General features: G+C 47.7%; 1 protein-coding gene across 3 annotated transcripts in view; it reads left to right on the forward strand.

Annotated features, from left to right (window-relative positions):
* Nucleotides 1-2,065: 2,065 nt before the first annotated feature.
* Nucleotides 2,066-22,860, forward strand: part of tmem255a (transmembrane protein 255A) — a 158,988-nt gene continuing 138,193 nt past the window's right edge. For all 3 annotated transcript variants that reach the window (XM_072505825.1, XM_072505826.1, XM_072505827.1), the window contains exons 1-3: nucleotides 2,066-2,212; nucleotides 2,423-2,565; nucleotides 9,720-9,782. In XM_072505825.1, the coding sequence (XP_072361926.1) occupies nucleotides 2,158-2,212; nucleotides 2,423-2,565; nucleotides 9,720-9,782 (261 nt within the window). In that variant the 5' untranslated portion in view covers nucleotides 2,066-2,157. The remainder of the gene's footprint in view (nucleotides 2,213-2,422; nucleotides 2,566-9,719; nucleotides 9,783-22,860) is intronic.

A 22,860-nucleotide genomic window follows, 5' to 3' on the forward strand; every position in this document is an offset into this window, starting at 1 on the left:
AAACAGGGTACCTAAAAAGGAGATAACCACCTTTCTTCCTGCCTTTTCACCAGAGTTGAAGAAAAAGTGGCCTTTCCACTCTTGTCTGCTTAACACTGCCAATTATAACATGGTGGTGGAGGTGGAATTAGGTCCTTAACTGGTAGTTAAGAAGCTCAATAGGCCTAAGGGCTGGTGAACCAGCAGGTGCCTTACCCATCCATCGTATAATGGAGAACGGGTAGAGTTGGGCAGGAAGGTCTTGGGCTACCCACTCGCCATATACAAAATGCCCAGTAGTAGGAGCTGTAAAATTAAAACCATAGAATAATACATTGTTCTTTTCACTGTTAACTCTGTAATGTTCAGCTCGATTCACTTTTCAGGTGAAGCAGCCCATGCCAATCCACAATAGTAATTGGACAAAAGGAAGGCTCTATTGAGTGACCAGTAAAGGGAGAATTTTTGTTAATGTTGTGGTTTCCACCTCCTCAGGAGATCCCAAAAGATTGCAAATGCTTTTGAAATGTTCTCACTGTCACACAGGTGCTTGCCAATGACCATCTAGAACATCGCGATCAACATCTTGGAGGTTACCATTGATGAAGCTGAACATTGCAGCTATTGCTACAAGGTTAGGTCAGAGGCTGGCTCCTCTGTGACAAGTGGCTCATCTCCTGACCTCCCAAAGCCTTTCCACCATCAATAACACTCCAGATGGTGGGATGATTTTGGAGGGAGGGTGGTGCGGGATCTGAAACTCACTGCCTGAAAGAGCGGTAAAAAGACCGAAACCCTGGTGACATTTACAAAGTACTTGAATGTCGTAATCTGCAGAACAAGAGCTGGAAAGTAGGATAAGACTGAATAGCTCCATGGGCCAGCATGGTCATGATAGGCTGAATTGCATCTTTCCATGCTGCAAGTCTCTCTGGCTCTCTGACCTCGCCACAGAGCTGGATCTGTGTACCTGTGATGACACTCGATACCTCCCAGCATCATTCAGGACCCAGCAGTTTGATTGATGGGTCAGTGACCCGGCCATTGAACTCGGTAACTACTCTTCATCACGTTCTCCTACTTACTGCGGGATATGTTCTAGAATTAGACCAATTCATAGCGGCGTTAAATTACAAGAACGGTCTCTTGAGAATCGGAGCAGTCACCGCAATGTTAAGTCATCTGCCACGCGTCTCCAGGCACAAATGTTCCTGCCCTGTGCAAAAAAAAACCCTCCAGATGTCCTGCAGGCAAGGACAGGAGCGGCAATGCTTGTGGGAACGCTGCAACCTCCCAATTCCCCTCTAAAGCCGCACACTATCCTGTCTTGGAAAACCGCCACTGTTCCTTCATTTCAGCTAGGTCAGTATCCTGGAATTCCCTCACTAACATGTGATGGCAGCATCACCGCCACAAGAAGTTCAAGGAGAATGGGCCAGCTCCTCGCCAGGGCAATTGTAGGATATGCACCGTCCACATCCTAAATAAACACATCTCTATTTTTAAAAAAGTCTTTATTTTGGATAAATTCCCCCAATCGCCGCATTCCTTTTCTGTACTCAATGAGTGTGTCCTGGGTGTTGCAGGCACAGTAAACACTCAGCCCAGTTATCCCCATTCACCAGGAACCGTTGTAATTCCGACTTAACTTGTAGTGGGGGGGGGGGGGGGGGATGTGTTCGAAGATTTGGTTTAGAGCCGGGTCAACCCCTTGAATTTTACAATCAAAGCTGGTCTGTTGCAAACATGAAATCCCCTCGCTGGCTGCACTCATTCAACAGAACGACAGTGCAGTTTCCCACTTGTTACATTGAAAGGGGGGGGGGGGGGACACATGCAGGGAGACGCTGTCACCCACTGAACATTAGCACCCACTTGCGCCCGTTTGAAGACGGGGTTTCCGTCCCGGTGGCAATTTAACAAAAATACCCCAAACCCCAAGGATTTGCTGAATGTCCTCCTCTGGGAGGAGCCTGCGCGCATGCGCACACGGCTGGGGGGGGGGGGGGGGGGGTGGAACCGCGCAGTCAGCGATTTCCATTCTGCCAGAAAATACATCCATCTGAGTGAGAGAGAGGGAGGGAAGGAGGGAGGGAGGGATGGATGGAGGGTGAGACCGGCCGGCCTGCCTGCTTCCCCCTGTGTCTGTGGCGGCCTGAAGCCGGCTGACAATCCAGGATGCAGCGCCCACTGACTCAGCAAGTCACCGGGCTGACCCTGCACGATTCTGTGGGTAAGTGGCTGCCTGGTGCAAGGTGAAAACGGCCAGGGAGTTTAACACTCACTCACCCACCTCTCTACACTGCACCGGGACTAATGTGGGTGTTGTTGTAAATCTGTGACATTTGGGGTGACCACTGCCCGGGGGGGGGGGGGATTATTTTGGGGGAGGGGAGGGTTGATGTTGGGGTTGGAATGTAACTGAATGCGCTCATCTCCACAGGGCTGTTCAATAAGAGGAAGAAAGCTTCAGTGTTGGTGAGCGGGGCCCTTCTTATCGCCTCCGTGTTAATTCTGACCGTGGGCTTGGCAGCGACCACCAGGACCCTGAATGTTTCCGTTGGAGGATATTACCCCGGGGTCATTGTGAGTACTGTGGTCAGAGAGGGAGAGAGTCGGGAATATATTCGCATTGTTACAACAATCTGCGATCAGCACGCGTTTCATTTCTGCTCTCTCATTTCACTGGCCTTGGAATAGAGACAGGTGCTGCTGACTTTTTAAAAAAAACAGAATGAACAAAACTTTTGCAGCGCCGAGTTTCAGGCACTGAAAACATCTGTCAAAGTTTCCTTTTGGCACAATTGCTCTCAGGCGAATTCAGCGAATTTAAATAATCCTAAAATTGTACCACAATGGCTTGTCATAGTATTATTAACACATCCAGTTAAGAATGGACAAAACCTCCTGACGCAGAGGGCAAGGTGCAAGATTTGTTACTACTTACTACTACTTAGGGGCTGTTTTAGCACTGATGTGACCATCAATTCACACAAAACGATTAGTAGAAGTGAACAGTGGTTTTAATAAGCTAGATCTGTGCCTGCCTGCGACTACTATACTGAATGCCGCCTACAGGCTGCAGATCTATATACCACCCCTGAGGGGGCGGAGCCACAGGCAGAGCCCACAAGGGCATCAACATAATTCAATACAATACAGTGGTGAATTGTAGCAGCAATAAGTTCACCACAAACACAGTGGTCGAAACAGCTGGCTTGTAATGCAGAACAAGGCCAGCAGCGCAGGTTCAATTCCCGTACCGGCCTCCCCAAACAGCTGTCGGAATGTAGCGACTAGGGGCTTTTCACAGTAACTTCATTTGAAGCCTACTTGTGACAATAAGTGATTTTCATACTTGAACTAATTGAGGCAAATAGGATGAGTGAGTTTATAATAATATAATAATAATAATCGCTTATTGTCACAAGTAGGCTTCAACAAAGTTACTGTGAAAAGCCCCTAGTCGCCACGTTCCAGCGCCTGTTTGGGGAGGCCGGTACGGGAACTGAACCCGCACTGCTGGCCTTGTTCTGCATTACAAGCCAGCTATTTAGCCCAGTGTGTTTAAGAGGGAGCTAGAAAAGTACAGGAGGGAGAAAGGGATAGAAAGATATAATGACACGAGTTAGATGAAGTAGGAAGCTTGTGTGGAGCAGAATGGGCTGTTTGTGCTGTGAATTCTTTTTTTTAAAACTATTTTTATTGAAATTTTTAAATTATGAACAAAGTCATGTAAAACAGTTAATTCAAGTTACAATGCAAAAAAAACACAATCAAGAACCAAAATTAACTTAACTCCCCCCCCCCCCCCCCAAATTCAATTAAACCCCCTAATAATTGACAGTGATGAACTCTTTAAAAAAAGGAAAGGAATGCCTGTCATCTTAGGGGGGACCCTACTACCCCCTGATGGTGCATTTGACGTTGTTCAAATGTAAGAACAACATGAGGTCACCCAACCAAACCGGGACACCGGGTGGAGTAGGCGACCTCCACCAAAGCATAACTCACCTCTGGGCTATTAATGAGGCAAAGGTGAGGACATCCACCTTTACTCTCGTCTGCAGCATCGGCGTGTCTGATACCCCCAAAATGGCCATCAGCGGACACGGCTCCAGATCGACATTAAGTATCTCTGACTTGGTGCTGAAGAAGGTGACCCAGAAGCTCACTAACTTGGGACAAGGCCAGAACATATGAGTGTGGTTAGCCGGACCCCGAGAACAAGCTCACACCTGTCCTCCACCCCAGAGAAAGAAATACACCCTCGCCTTCGTCAGATGATCCCTGGGGACCACCTTGAATTGGATCAGACTAAGCCGAGCGCATGAGGACGTGGAGTTGACCCTGTGAAGAGCCTCACTCCACACCGCATCATCCAGAATAGGACCCAATTCACCCTCCCGTTTCACCTTCATCTCATCCAATGGAGCCGACTCCACTCATAGGATCTGTCTGTAAATACACGGAAACTCCCTCCACCAGACCAGGCCAAAGACAAAATCCTCTTCACCAGGGAGGAGGGTAGTGCTAAGGGAAAATAAGGCCTTATGCGAAAAACCGCAAATCTGAAAATATCTAAACGGATTGGAACCAGGGAGATGACATTTTTCCGACAGCTCCTTAATGCTGGCATCCTTCCCTCCACCAGCAAGTGCCCAAATCTCTCCAAACCCTTCCCCTCCCTTAACCTAATCGTCGAGTCCAAACCCAAAAGGAGGTGATTACTGCAGGTGGGGGCCAGCAAAGACATGGAGCTAGGTTTAAAATGCTGCCTGTACTGCTTCCAGATCCTCAGGGTGGACTTCACTACCGGATTCGAGGAAGACCTTGCCACGAGAATGACAATGATGCTGTCACTAATGCCCCGAGGCTGGATCCCTACAAGAACTTGCCTCCATTTGCCCCATAAGTAACTCGGATCATGAAACAATCCCAGTACTTTCTCAATATTGACTGCCCAATAACTCAATAATAAATTGGGTAAAGTTAAACCACCTGACTCTCTATCTTTCTGGAGGAACACCGTACGGATCCTTGGGGCCTTACCCTCCCAAATAAAAGACGACACTAATTTGTTAATTTTGACAAATAGGGAGTTGTGGAGAAAAGTGGGGAGACACTGAAAAATAAATAAAAATCTTGGGAGTACATTCATTTTAAAAGTCTGAATCCTGCCCGCCAAGGACAGGGGGAGGTTATCCTGCTTCTGTAAGTCAGATTTGACCCCATTTATGAAGCAAGGCCCAATATGTGCCACCCGGATACCAAAATAATGAAAGCTGGATCTGGCAAGGCGAATAGGTAACACCCCAGATGGGCTCCCCTCCGGGGGGGTGGTTAACCGGGAAGCACTCACTCTCATCCGCCTTCAACATACAACTAGAGAAGGAACCAAAGTTCCTAAGTAATTTCAACCATAGTGGATACTCTGTCATAATATAAAGAAGCAGATCATCTGCGTAGAAGGACACCCAATGCTCCCTCCCTCTCTGATTTATCCTCCTCCATTTATTGGAAGACCTCAATGCTATGGTTCTATTGTTAAAACAAATAGGAGCGGAGATAATGGACATCTCTGCCTCGTGCCTCTATTAAGTGGAAAGTAGCTTGAATTCAAAACATTTGTGCAAACGCTAGCAGTGGGGGCCCTATAACTTAAACAAATCCAGGATATAAACTTTTGTCCAAATCCAAATCTCCCAAGAATCTCAGAGCTATCCCCACTCCACCCGAAACAATATTGTTTCCCTGGATGCGGAAAAGATCACCTCTGGTCCGGGTGCTGAAGTGGGGGAGAGGACAACATTTAATAGCTGACGTAATTTGCCCGCCAATTGCCAACCCTTGGCAAAGCCTGTTTGGTCTTCCGAGATCACCTTTGGGAGGCAGGACTCCAATCGCAGTGCCAGCGCCTTTGCAAGTAAATTAGCGTCTCCAATCAAAAGCGAAAAGTCGATACAACCCACATTCCATCGGGTCCTTGTCCTTCTTAAGGATGAGGAAAATAGAGACCTGCGCAAGTGTAACGGACAACAAACCCCTAAAATCCCAATGGGAATTTCAACTCTTCCCGCCTCTCCCTCTCCACCACAGGGATGGATAACCCATCCAACAAATCCGTCCTGGCTGAACTCTCCGGGGGGCTCTAATCTATAGAGATCCCAATAAAATGTTTCAAAAACCGCCCTGACCTTAAGTGGGGTAGAAACCAGACCGCCACTCGAGTCCCTTACCTGCACAATCTCCCAGGGCGCTGCCTGCCACCTCAGCTGATGAGCTAACAGCCGACTGGCCTTCTCCCTGTGTTCATAAATTACACCCCTCAAACGTCATGGCTGACCCACTGCCTGTTGACAGTAACTTAAATTGTGGCTGCAGCTTTTTCCTGCTTGCCTTAACTCCGGCGTTGGGGCAACTGAGTATTGCTGGCCCACCTCAAGGATGGAGTCCACCAATCTCTGCTGCTCTGCTTTCGCAGTCCTATAGATTGTGCTTTGTAGGACATTATCTCCGCCCCCCGATAACTACCTTAAAGGCTTCCCACAAGGTAGAAGGTGAGATAGACTCACTTTTATTAAATTTAACATATTTACCAACGGCGATGGATATGCATTCGAAAAATCTTTTGTGTAACAAATGCCATATCCAATCTCCATGGCAGACGTGGGAGGGACCAGACTCCAGGGCCAAATCCACAAAATGCAGCGCATGGTCTGAAATCGCAATCGGCGAGTAACAAAATGCGGGTCATGATCTGAAATCACAATCACCGAGAAATCCACCCACTCCACCGAAGGGAGGAGAGACCTATCTACCACAAAAAAAGTCAATACATGAGTATATCATAGATATCATAGAATTTACAGTGCAGAAGGAGGCATTCGGCCCATCGGTTCTGCACCGGCCCTTGGAAAGAGCACCCGACTAAAGCCCACAGTTCCAACCTATCCCCATTACCCAGTGACCCCACCTAACTTTTTTGGACACTAAGGGCAATTTAGCGTGGCCAATCCGCCTAACCTGCACATCTTTGGACTGTGGGAGGAAACCGGAGCACCCGGAGGAAACCCACGCACACACGGGGAGAACGTGCAGACTCCGCACAGACAGTGATCCAAGCCGGGAACCGAACCTGGGGCCCTGGAGCTGTGGAACAACAGTGCTAACCGCTGTGCTACTGTGCCGCTTTCAGGAAGCAACAGTGCGAGTGTTGGGAGGGAAGGTGAATTGTTGATTAATGCAAAAGCTTAGATGTGGACAACATATACCAGGAGATGCACCTCTTGATTTTGTTTGAGGTTTGATTTGTTGCTGTGTTGAGACAAGATAAGACCAGGCACATAGCGGGGCTTGACAGTTCAGTGGGGCTGAATTTTATGGGACATTGTGGTATCTCCACTCCCCAGTTAACAGGCTGAGGGGGGGCCCACACACAATCCGACGGCTGACCCACAGCAGTTTAACGCCTTCTCCACTCCTTTCTCAGGAGGAAGTCCTGCCTTAAGAGAGCTGCCGACCAAACACATGCCTGGGTGCTCCACAGTCCCAGCAGTGGCACCTCACTATCTGGTGCTGTTGGGACTACAGGCCGACCCACCATGCCGAGGAGCCCAGCTGAACCTGGGGTCACGGGTCTTGGTGAGGGAGGCTGAGAGGGGTAGATCCTAAGGTCAGAGGAGAAGGATGACCCGGTGGGGGTTTGCCTCCAATAGACACAGGTGGCACTGTAAAGAAGTACAAGTCTTCACCCGATGCAGTCAGCTGGGCTTCCCGTAGTGTGTGGGCCTGCTCCCAATGAGGGTAAAATACTGATGATGGTGGGATGAGATCTTTAAGTTATGGATACTTAAATGCCTCAATTGGCCCGACACCAATACCACTCTCAGCCATCACCCCCGTAAAATTTAGGTAATGTCGGAGGTGGGTGGGTAGGTGGTGGACAAGCTACCTGCTGGATTTTACAAGCCCCCTGCCTTCTTACCCGCTGGGGGAGGGGTGGGGGGGGGGCTCCGGGTGCAAAAGGATAAGGAAGCTCCATGAAAAGTATGTCGAGCTGGTGGCTAAATGCAGAGATATGGGGTGTTAGTAAAAGACGGAAATGGTGGCAATGGGGTGTGGGCGATCGCGGGGAAGGATGGCTGGAGACATTCTTCATTCAGCCTGTGGGGACTGATTTTATTTTTTTTAATGCCCCCATCAGTGAGTTGCGTCTGTGGAATGTATCAAGCGCCTACAATCCATGATTTTCCATCAATCAAATTTAATGGATGGAAAATCGGAGATTCTGGCAGCGATTTCCTGCGACAGATTCCACTGTGAACATCTAGTGGTGCGGAGGCTGTGGGCTGAGAGTGCGATGTCAGGATGCATTAGGAAGCATTATGTGAGGGGAAGGGTTCAGAGTAAAGATGTCTGTGCAGAGGGCTAACGGGGATATCTGCTGACACTCTTGACTCGCTGCCAGCCAAATTTAGCAATACTGTTGCTAGCAGGATTTACGAATGATGTCTGACAACATCTGATGATTTGCATGGTGACAGGAACTGCAGCTTTTGCTGCTTATGTGATATACGATCTAAGCACGAAGACACAGTACCATTCACTTCCATGATATGGTGATCATAGAATCATAGAATTTACAGTGCAGAAGGAGGCCATTCGGCCCATCGAGCCTGCGGCGGCCCTTGGAAAGAGCACCCTACCTCCACCCTATCCCCGTAACCCAGTAACCCCACCTGACCTTTTTTTTGGACACTAAGGGCAAGTTAGAATAGTTAATCCACCTAACCTGCACACCTTTGGACTGTGGGAGGAAACCGGAGCAGCCGGATGAAACCCACGCAGACACAGGGAGAACATGCAGACTCCGCACGGACAGTGACCCAAGCCGGGAATCGAACCTGGGACCCTGGTGCTGTGAAGCAACAGTGCTAACCACTGTGTTACCGTGCCACCCATAGTGCTGTAGTTATACCTTTTACTACATTTAATAGTAAATGGTGCAATGCATTGGTACAGAACATGGGCACAGATTTTATCCTCCCTACCCTGCATTTTGATTCCGTATTGACCATGAGAGTGTTTTTATGAATCAAGTCGAAATATACCCTGCCACTTTATGCATTACTTCATTGCATCTTGAGAAATGGCTCATCAAGCACCCTTTTGTGAGTATACTGCTTATTTTTCCTCCCAAACAATCCAATGGGACAGTATATTAGTACCTCTGTCGCCACACAATGACTTTCTGAACTCATTCAGGTCCCTGTGAAGGCTCAATGTGGGGCCTGGGTGTTTCTCAAAGAAGGAGTAAACCGTGGGAGTGATGTGTGAGGTGGAGAGGAAGTTCAAAAAGAAAAGGAAAAATAGGTAAAATGATAAGTAGGTGGGCGGTTTAAGTAAACCCAGACACATGCAGGCTGTCTTTTTTGTTACTTTAACACAAACATAATTCATTCACGGAACTATTTCTGCACAAGTCTTCAGCTTTCTAAAAAGTTCTGTGTAGCTTCTAAAGGCTGCGCTTCATTTGTCCTCCGGTGCCAGATGTGTGGCAATTTGTATTCATGTTGCCTTTTAATATCCTGAAAGAGTGGAGTTGTAAAAACAAATTTTATTCAGCAAGATCAGAAAGTACAGACAATGTTAATAAAGCACAGTGTGATTTTTAAAAACTGTGGTGTTTTGTTTGTTTTTTGCACAATATAACTTTCTTTGGTTTTGGATTGTTTCAGCTTGGCTTTGGATCATTTCTGGGATTGATTGGGGCAAATCTTCTTGAAAATAAAAGACAGATGGTAAGTAGAAGGTTCACTAATGGAAACCTGCTGCCTGCTCTGGAGTGAAGCATACATAACCTACGGGCCCTGTAAAATATAGAAATGTGCAAATATTTATCAGTCGCAATGTTTTCCCCCAAGATCTCTGAATAGAAAAATGCATGAACTAGTTAATGAGTATTGCATAGGATCAGTGAAAAAGGCTCAGAAGGTGATTATATTCAGTTTAATGGATTGTAGTTAAAGCACTCCCTTAGGCAGGACCTCAGTGCCTGTCGGAGGCATAGCCCCACCAGAGGTCATTCCCCCCCGCCACTCCGCTGGCCTTTAAAACCTGTCCCGCACCCTACTAACCTCCATCATCCAGAGCCCAGACCTAAATGCTTCAGCTACAGCCCGTTCAACTGAATGTGGTCACCTCATTTCACTTCTAGCCCTGAAGCACCGGAAGAGGCTCAAGGGATTTGGTTAGACTGTTATAGGTAACAGACAATGCACTGGGGGCCTATTTTCCAGTCTTTCCCATTGGAGGGATCTTCCAATCCTGCCAAAGGCAAAGCCCCCCCAAAGGCAACCCCCCTCCCCAACAGCAGGTTCCTCAGCTGTGAGACGGATGACCTCAGTAGATCCCACCAGTAGCCAATGGCGAACCTCCTTCACCACCGGCTGTGTCTATGCCTGCATGCGTGCGTGTGTGCTTGCGTCTATCCCTTTGACTTGCAGGTATGACCCAAGTGCCTCTTCGTAGACACCCATACCCGCTGAATGACTGGCCCTCTGACTTGCTGCTATTTGAGTAGCTGAAAGGTTTGCCAGCACAGGCCAAGGTAACCTTTCCCCTTCGTCCTAACTAGAGAGGAACGTGCTCCCCTTCCATCTGGTACAACCTGACAGCATAAAGAAGGTGTTGAATTAAGTCATAAACAAATTCCACTCTGTGCAACAAAAACATTAGGATTACTTCTACCCTTTGGTGGGGTTAGCAGGGAGTTTGAACCCACAAAATGATCAGAGGCATTATTTTCAACAAAGACTTTATGCTGAAATAGGATATAAAGGACCAATTAAAACACCTTGTAGCAAATAAAAGCCCCGAAACCAGAGGCATTGGTACTGAGACTTTAGTAGAAATGTAACGTTAAATGAGCATGGATCTGGTTTAAATTTTTGACAGGTTAAAAATACATCAGGAACCGCCAGTAAAATAGTTACCGGGCAGCCGGATGACTGAATAAAATTCCCTGGGTTTAGTCGTTCACTTAGTAGTGGAGACGGTAATCGCAGTCTGAGTCAGAGAGTCATTAGTTCAAGCCCTATGTCAGAGATGTGAACACACAACCCAGGCTGATACTTCAGTGCAGGTTGAAGGAGTGCTGAACTGCCGGTGGTGACGTTTTAAAAAAAATAGATGGATGAAAGAGAGATCCCACAACACGTTTTGAAGTTCTTCCAATATGGTAGCCAACATGTATTCCTCAACCAACGGCATCAAAATTTGATTACATTGCTTTTCACTGTTTTAGCATAAAAGGTGGAAGAAAACGTATGATCAGATGCTAAGCACATTCAGATAGGTAATACTCAATGAATGTCTATTTCCACGGGTGGAGGGGTTCAAATATCTAGCAAACAAAAAGAAACATCAGAAAATTCCATTCTTTTCATAAGCTGGGGTCAAGTGTTATTTCACAGAATCTCTTTGGCACCAACGCAGAAAGAACAGCAAATTTGTAGGGTTTATCTATAAAATGTGAATTTGTTTAGGAGAATATGGAAAACTAAAAATGCCTGTGTAAATGCAAGAATTAAAGTTATCCTTAATATTCTTAAAAGAAACACAACCCTAAAAAGGTGTCAATTAGCCAGAATTTTAAAGTATCAATAACAGAAACTATAAGCACTTGAAACCTCTTTATTTGGGGAATAAACATTGAGCCATTGGCAAAAGAGATCAGAGAAAAAATAGTTTATTATAACATCACAAAGTTGTTAATAAAATAAATGTTTCCCTCCTCTGTATCCACACCTACAAAGTAATCCTTTTAATAGGATTCTAGTCTCTCAGCCAAGCCTCGTTATGTATTGATCCATACATGCCATTGTTATTATCTGGTTTATTGTTTCTATGCAGAGTCTGTACTGGTGTATGGGCATGGAAGTGCCATGAGTTGGCTCTTCTGAACTATGAGTCATGCAGAATTGACCCGACTCCATGGAAAATTGTGAGGAACTGGGAGGAGCCAGCCAGGTTGGAAGTTAAGGAGGCTTCTACTGTAATGTTATCCCAAGTCACGGAAAATTGGGGGTTCCAGGAATGGGGGCAGAATCCATTTTTAAATGGCTCTGGAGTCCTTGTGCCTCTAGAAAAATCCTGCCCAATTTGTTTCCTAGCATGGATTCCTAGCAGTCTAACTGATTTGGTGGAGGTTTTCAAATGACATTATTGATCATAAAGATACGGAAGATGCAATTAATGTTATGGGTGACATACAGAAAACTTTTGATGAGGTCCACAAAACAGTTAATGTCTAAGACAAGGAGAGACATTGTGAGCAGGGTTCTCTGACCTCCCAACTGCGTATTTCCCAGCAGCGGGAGATGGTGTGCCGTTCGCAGGCGGCGGGATTCTCTGCTCCTGCCACTGTCAATGGGAATTCCCATTGAAACCACCCCATGCCGCAGGGAAACCCGTGGGTGGGGATACGTTGCCAATGGGACCAGGGAAGCAGGCCACCAGCAAAACAGCTGGAGAATGCGGCCCGTAGGATATATAATGTGTGGCATTGGAAAGGAAACGGAGCATAGCCATCAATGGCATCAGAAATTACAAATCGAATGCCCCATTAATTTGTCTTGTGATCTTTGGTATTTTAATATGAATGAGTGATTTACATGAGTGCATGGTATGGTGTCTCAAATTCTCAAATGATACCAAAATTATGAAGCTGATCATGTAATGAATAATATTGTAACTACACTACAAAAGCAAGGGGTGGGATTCTCCGTTTGCAAAACGCGACTGAGAGGTGAACAGTTTCGACACCAAAATCACAGTGGGCGCCAATTTGCCACAATATCACAATTCTCCGTCACTTCGACAACGGCGTCAATGCGTTCCAGAATGCACATACCGTAAACACCGTTTGCATATCATTAGCGAATCCGACCCAGTTTTCGCCTGGCCCTCAGCGATTCTCCGCCTCCGATGGGCCGGGTTCCCGATGGCTCACTTATACTTCTAAAAATCGTGAAACCGGCGCCGTGGCTGCTGAGGGAGAGGGTGTACGGAAAGTATCCAACATCGCCATAGCTTGCTGACAGTTGTGCCGCTGGCCGGGGGGGGCGGGGGGGGGGCTTCTGCCAGGGCCGGGGGGAGTAGCGGAGGGTGGCCAGGAGGTGGGCTGTGAGGTCGGGGTGGACGGGTACGGAGCTCCATTGCCGCAGCCAGCAAGGTAGCCATTGAACTGTGCATGCCACTGACTGCCCACTGTGAACCTAAGGCCACAGGTCCTATAGGTGTCCCCCAACGTGCCCTCTGGCCCAGCCAACCCATCAGCTCCAGCACAACTAGTGCCATTTTGTTGGCTGGGAGTATGTGTGGGGAAATGAAATGTGTATATGCTGGCATCAGCTTGTCAGTCTCCCAAATGTCAATCACGGACCTGGCGAATCCCGCACCATTTCTCATTGGCGCCTATGCTAACTCCACAGTTGCTGAATCGATCCAGGTTCGGTGCCAGTTTTGCCATCGTGAAAGTCCATGAAACCTTCCCCAGTGTCAATGGAGAATCACGCCTAAGATTTTTTAGGTAACTGGGCCAATAGAAGATTGACAAAACTCATTACAGTGAAATAAAAGATAATTAACATTGGAAAAAGGAAACAAGAAATTAGTGTGTGTATTAACTGGGGCAGAGCTGATTAAAAGAACTAGGAGATTAAATAATTTCTTCTCAAAATAGAATCACGTTGAAGACAATATTGATTTTTTCATTAAAATTATTAACAGGAGACATTTTACCAGCCCGAGGGGTTTTAAAGAATGACTCCATGAACCTGTCAGTGTTGTGTATGATTATGATATTTTCAGTCATCAATAAAGATATATAAAAAAATATATTGGGGATGCGGCTATCGCTGGCGAGTCCAGCATTTATTATCCCCCCCTCCCGTGCTTCTCCAGTTTCTCGGTCTTTTATCCCATCCTGCCCTTTAACCCTCCCTCAATTGTAAATGCTATTTTTTACCCTTTCAAGATTCACCAGTCGATTCACCAATCATAGAAAGATCTTGGTAAAATGATAACTCTGGTTGTTGGCATCTGGTTATAGATAACGCTCAATATATATATGCAGCAAGGGCCATCAATATTAAGAGCAGCAATGATATAATACAGTGTGCGCCCTATAGATGACCCCATCATACTATTAAAATCACAAGTGTACAAATTTAACAGCATCATGCAATATTGTTAATTGGGAATATTGTTCAGTGGGAAAATATCCCATTAGTTATTTATAACACTGTACAGACAAGAACATTGATTTTGGTGACTGTCTTATTGACATTCTCTGTATATTGCACCATATGGACACGATGACAGTATATTCATATTTGAGGGAAAGATTCGATGTTTGCAACCCAGAATTTAAATGCAACTTGGCAGTGTCGAAGCAGGGTCATACGGACCCGAAACATTAATTGTTTCTCTTTCCACGGAAGCTGCCAAACTTGCCGGGTTTTTCCACCGTTTTCTGTTTCTGCATCAGTATGTGTGGGTTTTCCATAGACTCAAAGTTCTTGAAACAAGTATATCCCTTGTTTAGTACTGCTAGAAATGGCTCGTCAGGAAAGCTGAAAGGATAAAATTTAAATTAAAAACATTGTTGCTTTCTAATGAATACCATTATTAATACAGCAACATGTCTTCTTGCTGTTGCAGAGTGCATTGCTTTAACTTTCCCAAGTAAATTAATATTGCAGAGCAGAAGCTATTGTAAATATTAGGTGCTGCAAAAATGGCCAGATTAAAATTCTGCAACGGAAAAAAAAGACCATTAGGAATGACACAGTTGTTATATTTAAAATATTGATTGTGTGCAGATGGACACCGACTCTGTATTTTTTTACTTAAACCTTAGCTAAAAAGAGCAAAGTTGGGACGTATCTCTTAACCGTTTAGGCCTGTCAATCTGATGCTGCTGAAAACTCTCATGATTTATAATTGGTGTGCAAACAATTACTTTCACAAACAGAAATGTTGCTCTGCAGATCACCTCTGATGCTGGTCTCTCAAGAATATTAGTTTTATTTTAATGTATTGTTAAATTGTAAAAGAACACGATGATTTGTCTGTTTTCCTCTTTCCAGTGAAACCTTGAAGAGACTAACCACCCTCCCTTTAACCATCCTCCCTGCAGAATCAGAGAGCCCAAGTAATCTTTGCTGCTTTGCCCCTGCATACATTTCCATATTAACCTTCATTCAGCTCTCCCTCTCGGCCTCCCTCTCTCTCTCTCCCTCCCTCTCTCCACCCATCCATCCACCCTGGCCTCACCATCTCTGAATGCACATCTTCCTCTCTTGTCACCCTTTCCTTTTTTTCCCCATAAGTTGATTGGGGCAGCGCGGTAGCATTGTGGATATCACAATTGCGTCACAGCTCCAAGGTCCCAGGTTCGATTCCGGCTTGGGTCACTGCCTGTGCGGAGTCTGCACATCCTCCCCGTGTGTGCGTGGGTTTCCTCCGGGTGCTCTGGTTTCCTCCCACAATCCAAAGATGTGCAGGTTAGGTGGATTGGCCATGATAAATTGCCCATAGTGTCCAAAAATTGCCCTTCGTGTTGGGTGGGGTTACTGGGTTATGGGGATAGGGTGGAGGTGTTGACCTTGGGTAGGGTGCTCTTTCCAAGAGCCGGTGCAGACTCGATGGGCCGAATGGCCTCCTTCTGCACTGTAAATTCTATGATAATCTATGATGTATAAATCATCTATATTAAAAATATATAAATGATCTATATTCGCTGAAGGGTATTAGAAGAATTTTGGAGTTGAGCGCAAAAATGGGATCTGTCATTGGAGAGGCAACACTGTCTTTGCCGCGCCTGCTGATCCCCCCAGTCTGCTGCTTCTGACCTTGAAACGTTAACTCTGTTTCTCCACAGATACTACCAGACCCGCTGAGATTTTCGGACGCCTTGGGCGTCATTCTCCGACCCCCCGCCGGGTCGGAGAATGGCCGTTGGCCGCCGTGAATCCTGCCCCCGCCCCCGCCGAAGTCTCCGGTACCGGAGATTGGGCGGGGGCGGGAATCAGGCCGCGCCAGTTGGCGGGACCCCCCGCTCAATTCTCCGGCCCGGATGGGCCGAAGTCCCGCCCAGAAATTGCCTGTCCCACCGGCGTAAATCAAAGCTGGTATTTACCGGCGGGACCAGGCGGCGTGGGCGGGCTCCGGGGTCCTGGGGGGGGGGCACGGGGCGATCTGACCCCGGGGGGTGCCCCCACGGTGGCCTGGCCCGCGATCGGGGCCCACCGATCCGCGGGCGGGCCTGTGCCGTGGGGGCACTCTTTCCCTTCCGCCTCCGCCACGGCCTCCACCATGGCGGAGGCGGAAGAGACTCTCCCCACTGCGCATGCGCGGGAAACTGTCAGCCGCCGCTGGCGCTCCCGCGCATGCGCCACATTTCCGCGCCAGCTGGCGGGGCAACAAACGCCACTTCCGCCAGCTGGCGGGGCAACAAACGCCATTTCCGCCAGCTGGCGGGGCAACAAACTCCATTTCCGCCAGCTGGCGGGGCGGAAATCCCTCCGGCGTCGGCCTAGCCCCTCAATGTTGGGGCTAGGCCGCCAAAGATGCGGAGCATTCCGCACCTTTGGTCGACGCGATGCCCGTCTGATTGGCGCCGTTTTTGGCGCCAGTCGGCGGACATCGCGCCGTTGGGGGAGAATTTCGCCCCTTGTTTTTATTTCATCCCTGCTGCTTCCTGGTCTCTCCACAATCCATCCCTGCTTCAAGGGAAGATGCTTCCTTTAAAAGAGGGGCGAAATTCAGATTTGTTGTCACATATACCGAGGTACAGTGAAGAGTATTGTTCTGCATACAGTCCAGGCAGACGATGGATGAATGCACCTCCAACAACACTCAAGAAGTCGACACTATCCAGGTCAAAGCGACCTGCTTAAAAGGCTAAAAAGTCTAATGATGGCATGAAACCATTATCGATTGTCGGAAACAACATGGGCCGAATAGGGACATAGGACTTCAGAGTGGGAGCAGGCCATTCGGCCCTTCGAGCCTGCTGCGCCATTAAGAACATGGCTGACCAGGTTATGGTGCCAGCTCCACTTCCCTTTCTGCTCCCCTCATATCCCATGTCCATCAAAAATCTGACTACCTCAGCCTTGAATGAATTCAGTGACCCAGCCTCCACTTTTTTCAGGGGAAGCGAACTCCATGTATTATCGCTGTGGGAGAGGAAACATTTTTCCGCACCTCAGTCTTAAAAGCTTGACCTCTTATTCTTAAACTGTGCCCCGAGTTCTTTTGTTTTTATTTGTTCATTTATTGCCCATCCCTAATTGCCCTTGAGGGGGCAGATAAGAGTCAACCACATTGTTGTGGGTCTGGAGCCACATGTAGGCCGGACCAGGTAAGGATTGCAGATTTCCTCCCCTAAAGGACATTAGTGAACCAGATGTTGTTTCCGACAATCGATAATGGTTTCATGCCATCATTAGACGTTTTAACCTTTTAAGCAGGTCGCTTTGACCTGGATAGTGTCGACTTCTTGAGTGTTGTTGGAGGTGCATTCATCCATCGTCTGCCTGGACTGTATGCAGAACAATACTCTTCACTGTACCTCGGTATATGTGACAACAAATCTGAATCTAATCTAAAAAAAATGGAAAATATGCCAACACATTCCTGACTTGTGATTTGTAATTGGTGGACAGGCTTTGGGGCATCAGGAGGTGAATACTTGCTGCAGATTTCCTAGCCTCTGACCCGAGCTTGTAAACCACAGTCCAGTGATATATAGTCAGTCCAGTTTCTGGTCAATGGTAACCCCCGGGAAGTTGATAGTGGGGGATTCAGCGATAATAATGCCAATGAACGTGGTTAGATTCTCCCTTCTTGGAGATGGTTATTGTCTGACACTTGTGTGTTGCAAATTATCTTGTTACATATCAGCCTAAGGCTGAAAGCTATCGCGTCTTGCTGCATGCAGGCACAGACTGCGTCAGTATCTGACGCATTATGAATGGGACTGAACATTGTGCAATTACCAGCGAAAATCCCCACTTCTGACCTTGTGTAGGAGGGAAGGTCATTGCTGCAGGAGTCCCACAGGGTCGGGACCTAGGTCCAACCAATTTCAGCCGTTGCATCAATGTCCTGGGACTGAGATAATTAGCGTCAGATAATTTCTTTAGTCCTGATGAAAAGTCAATTTCCACGGATGCTGTTCGACCTGCTGAGTATTTCCCACACTTATTGGCCGGAATTCTCTGGCCGTTGGGATTCTCTGGTCCCGCCGGCAGCGCCCCCCCCCCCCTTACGGGTTTCCCAGCGGCGTGGGTTCACTTCAATAAGAATTCCCATTGACAGCAGCGGGAGCATACGATCCTCCTGCCAGCGAATGCCGTGAAACACACGACTGGGAGGCTGGAGAAACATGGCTGCTGTTTTTCTTTCAGATTTCCAGCATTTTGCTTTTGTACGGCTTGTAATAATGGATTGAACGGCCATGTTGCGCCTGAAAGGCAACGTGCCACAGCGTGGCCAATAGAAGCCGGGTGACCCTGCTCCTGGGATCTACCTGGCTCGCAACGCCACGCAAGATCTAATGTGATCTCGCGACATGTTGCGATGTGAATCCTGCCCACTGTGGGCAGGGTCACTTTTTGCAAATCTGTATGTTAGAGCGAGACAGCTAGTCTCACTTTAATATGCAGTTTCCTGAGGCATTGGGATCTCTCTTGGGCGAGTGCCGTTCTGTGCTGGTCTCCACAAACAGGGACCAGGCGGAGTGGCACTCATGGGGGCTCCCCAGGGGATCTGAGGCCCTCCGGTGCTCGTCCTCTGGGTAGGGTGGTACCCTGGCACTGCTGGTGCCACTCAGACAGCCTGGCACTGCCAAGATGTCACTGCCAACTGGCAGGGGCACTGCCAGGGTACCAAGCAGCCAGTGCCAAGCTGGCATTTTCTGTGCGGTGGCAATCGGACTGGGTGTTCCCTGCGCACGTGTTGGTTGGGGGTGCAGAGGGGAGGGGGCCCGGGATCCCCTCATACTGAGTTGGTTGGAGCTTCTGGGTGGGGGTGGGGGTATTGGGGGTTGGTCAGGGGGCCCAGAGATCAGGATACCATTTAAAAATGGCGTCCTGGTCTCTCGCTACACCGAAAAGGTCTGGCAAATGGCGTGCACAAGCAGGGCTATGTACGGTGTCAGCCACGCATTCCCCACTGAGGCCCCTATCTAACTGGACGGGTTAAATAGCGGGGTGTTTCTTGGTGCTGGACTGTCTCTGCTGCACTCTCCCCAGCCTACGAGGTTTTCAGTCGGCTGCGAGACTCGGCTGTCCTCCTGGCACCCAGGGAAGGTGAGTCTCGCTGAAGAACAGAGAGAATACAATTAATCATGGCTGAACTGTTGTGGCCTCAATTTTCCACTTTCCTTCCTACCCCGTACAGCCTTTAACTCCCGTGCTAGTCAAGCGTCCATATAACTCTGTCTGAATAATATCCATTAACACTACCTCCACCAATCTCTGGTGAAGTGAATTCCAGAAAATCCTTGAAGAGAAATTGGAGACCCCTTATTTTTAAACTGTGTCCCCTAGTTCTAGTCTCTCCCACATGGGAACACATCCTTTCAGCACCCACCCTGACAGGCCCCCTCAAGACTTATACGTTTCAATACAATTGCCTTTCAATCTTCTAAACTCAAATGGATATAAGCCAACCTGTCAAACCTTCCTCATAGGATAACCCATCTTATCCCAGGAATCAGTCTTAAGTTCCCTTTTGGTGGTGGGTTAAGTGTTAACTATTCTCAAACAACCTTACTGGTATTGACTTTTACAATTTTGTCTCATTCCTTCAACATTTTCTTTCTGTTCTTGCTACTCTCTCTTAATCCAATCTGTCTTTCTTCCTCGCTCTTTTGCTTTCTGCACCTAATTTGACATCGAATTCCAGCACTCTCACTTATACTTATACTATTATTCAGACTTTCTGTTGCTCATGAACAACTCTTCAATCTGGTTAGTTATGTAGATACACAGTTCCTTGGCAAGTTGTTCTGTCGGGGTGTTGTGCTTTTCGGATGTTCAGCTGACTAACTTGTCATTAAAAATGCCCTGGGAACTCTGTGAACAAGTTCAAGTCTATTAATTGGCCGGTGCTGCTTTTTCATGGCTCAAAGAAAAGAATCCAGCCCAATGTGACACAAAGTGTTAGAATTGAACAAAGTGAGAAGGAGAAATTGAAGGAAATTAAAACTAGAAAAAAAATAGCATTAGATAAATTAATGGAACTTAATGAATTGGAAATGTCAACGCGATTAGACCAATCAACATGGATTTATGAAAGGCAAATCATGTTTGACAAACTTACTGGAGTCTTTTGAAGATGCAACTGGAAGAATAGATAAGAGAGAACCAGTGGATGTGGTGTATTTGGATTTTCAGGAAGCTTTTGATAAAAGTTCCCCACAAGAGGTTAGTGTGTAAAGTTAAAGAACATGGATTTAGGGTAATATATTGGCATGGACTAAGAATTGGTTCGCAGAGAGGAAACAGAGTAGGAATAAATGGGTCTCTTTTGGAGTGGCAGGCGGTGATTAGTGGGGTCCCACAAGGATCTGTGTTTGGTACCCAACTAATCGCAAAATACATCAATGGTTTCGATGAGAGAAATGTAATGGGCGGGATTCATCGTTAGCCAACGGCGAAATCGGGGAGTGCGCCCGGGTGGAGAATAGCTTCCGACACCAAAATCGCGACAGGTGCTGGTTTGACACCAAGTCGCGATTCTGCGTCACCTCAAAAACGGCATTGTGTTTCACAGCGCATACTTTAAACACCGTCTGCTTATCATTAGTGGGCCAACCCGAGATTCTCCGCCTTCGAAGGGCCGACTTCCCAACGGCACGGTCCACGTGTGCTTTTAAAACGCGTGAACCTGGCACGGCGGCTGCTGAGAGAGCGAGAGGGCGTACGGATGGTGTCCAACATCGCTATAGTTTGCCGACGGCGGTGCCGCTGGCCGGGGGCTTCTGCCAAGGCCGGGAGGAGTAGTGGGGGGTGGCCAGCAGGTGGGCTGTGGGGTGGGGGTGGAAAGACACGGAGCACCATTTGCCATGCAGCTGCGCACGCCGCTAACAGCCCACTTTAAACCCAGTGCCAGGGGTTGTATAGGTGCCGCCCCCCCCCCCCCCCCCGGGTGCCCTCTGGCCCCAGCCGACCCATCAGCGGTATGGGCACGCTCCAGCGCAACCAGTGCCATCTTTTTGGCTTCGATAAGTGTGTGTGTGGGGAGTGTGCAGCTGCAGCTTGTCAGCCTCCCGAGTGTCAATCATGGAGCCGGCCAACCCTGCACCGTTTTTCATGGGAATCGACTGTGTTCCATACGGCACCGGTGTTCGCCCCTTAATGGTAGCGGAATCGGTCCAGGTGCGGTGACGGTTCTTCTGTCGTAAAAGTCCACGGATTCTCCTTTGACATCAGCATTTTAGTCTCAAAACCGGAGAATCCGCCCATTATTTCCAAGTTTGCTGGCAACACGAAACTTGGTGGGAATGTGAGTGGTGAGGAGGATATTAAGAGGCTTCAAGATGATTTAGATAAGTTGAGTGAGTGGGCAAATACAGTATAATGTGGATAAGTGTGGAGTTATCCACTTTGGCAAGAAAAACAGGATATTATTTAAATGGTGGAAAATGTTGATGTAGTCAAGGACCTTGGTGTCCGTGTACACCAGTCAGAGGTGAAACTGTGGAATTCTCTACCCCAATAGGGTGTGGAGGCCAAGCTACGGAATATCAGAAGGAAATAGATTTCTAGATTCTAAATCCTCAAGATGTACGGGGAGAGCACGGTGGATGGTGTTGACATAGAGGATCAGCCAAGATCATGGCGGAACAGGCTCAGTGGGCTGAATGGCCCACTCCTGCTCCTAATTTCTCTGGGCGCAATCCTCAGGCCATGCTGCGCCAGAAAAGGATCAAACCAGCTCACAACACGTCATGAGATTCAACGCAATCTCATTGCAAGGAGACCCTCCTATGTTGCATTCGGGCTGGGGTCAGGTTTCTTTTCGGGGCCTCAATGGGGAGCTCCCCATTGTGATAAACGGGGCTGTGGGCAGCTTCGGGCCGCACATCCCCATTCAGGCCCCTTATTGAAAGCGAGTCGCGTTGAATCGCCACGTTCTCGGCACTGTGGGTGCTGGGAAACACCCGGCTAAACGCGCTCGCTCGGGGACGATGTCCCCTTTTGGGAAGGCCGCGTCCTAAGTTTTGAAAACTGATGGGCAAGATTCTAATTCACTCGAAACCTATCCAGCTGCACAGCATTAAAATCAGGCCCAATGTGTCTGCCAGCACGTGCCTCAGGAGTAACAGTGAAAGATTGAGCATAATGCTTGACAAAACAAACTTTATTGGAAATTCTTAAGAATTACAGTTATCACACAACTTGTGATATTCAACGCGTCAAACAGCAAAAGCTGGGATTTTCAGTCTGCATTTTAATTCTCACAGCCTGAGTTGGTTTGAATGGCTAGACACTGCACCTACTGTTATACTATGATGTGGTGTCATAGCAGCTTACTGTACTCCTGGGTACTCCATAAGCATTTTTGCCTTCTATTGCCCTGGCACTAATACCTCTGGACAAGTTTTCCAACAGCAGTTCCAACAAGACAGGAAGTTTTCAGAAGCAGCTATGTGTGGGTCATTTCAAACTTGGCTTTATTCCATTTGGTGCTCAGTGTATCACGACATTAGGCCACCCGTTGACCAGGACACTACTGTGCCTAAATTCACGTTGACCAGAAGTAAATTATGCCAGTCCTCGGAAGAGTGCCATCTCCCAA

Source organism: Scyliorhinus torazame, chromosome 5, assembly GCF_047496885.1.
Source record: "Scyliorhinus torazame isolate Kashiwa2021f chromosome 5, sScyTor2.1, whole genome shotgun sequence".
NCBI lineage: Eukaryota > Metazoa > Chordata > Chondrichthyes > Carcharhiniformes > Scyliorhinidae > Scyliorhinus > Scyliorhinus torazame.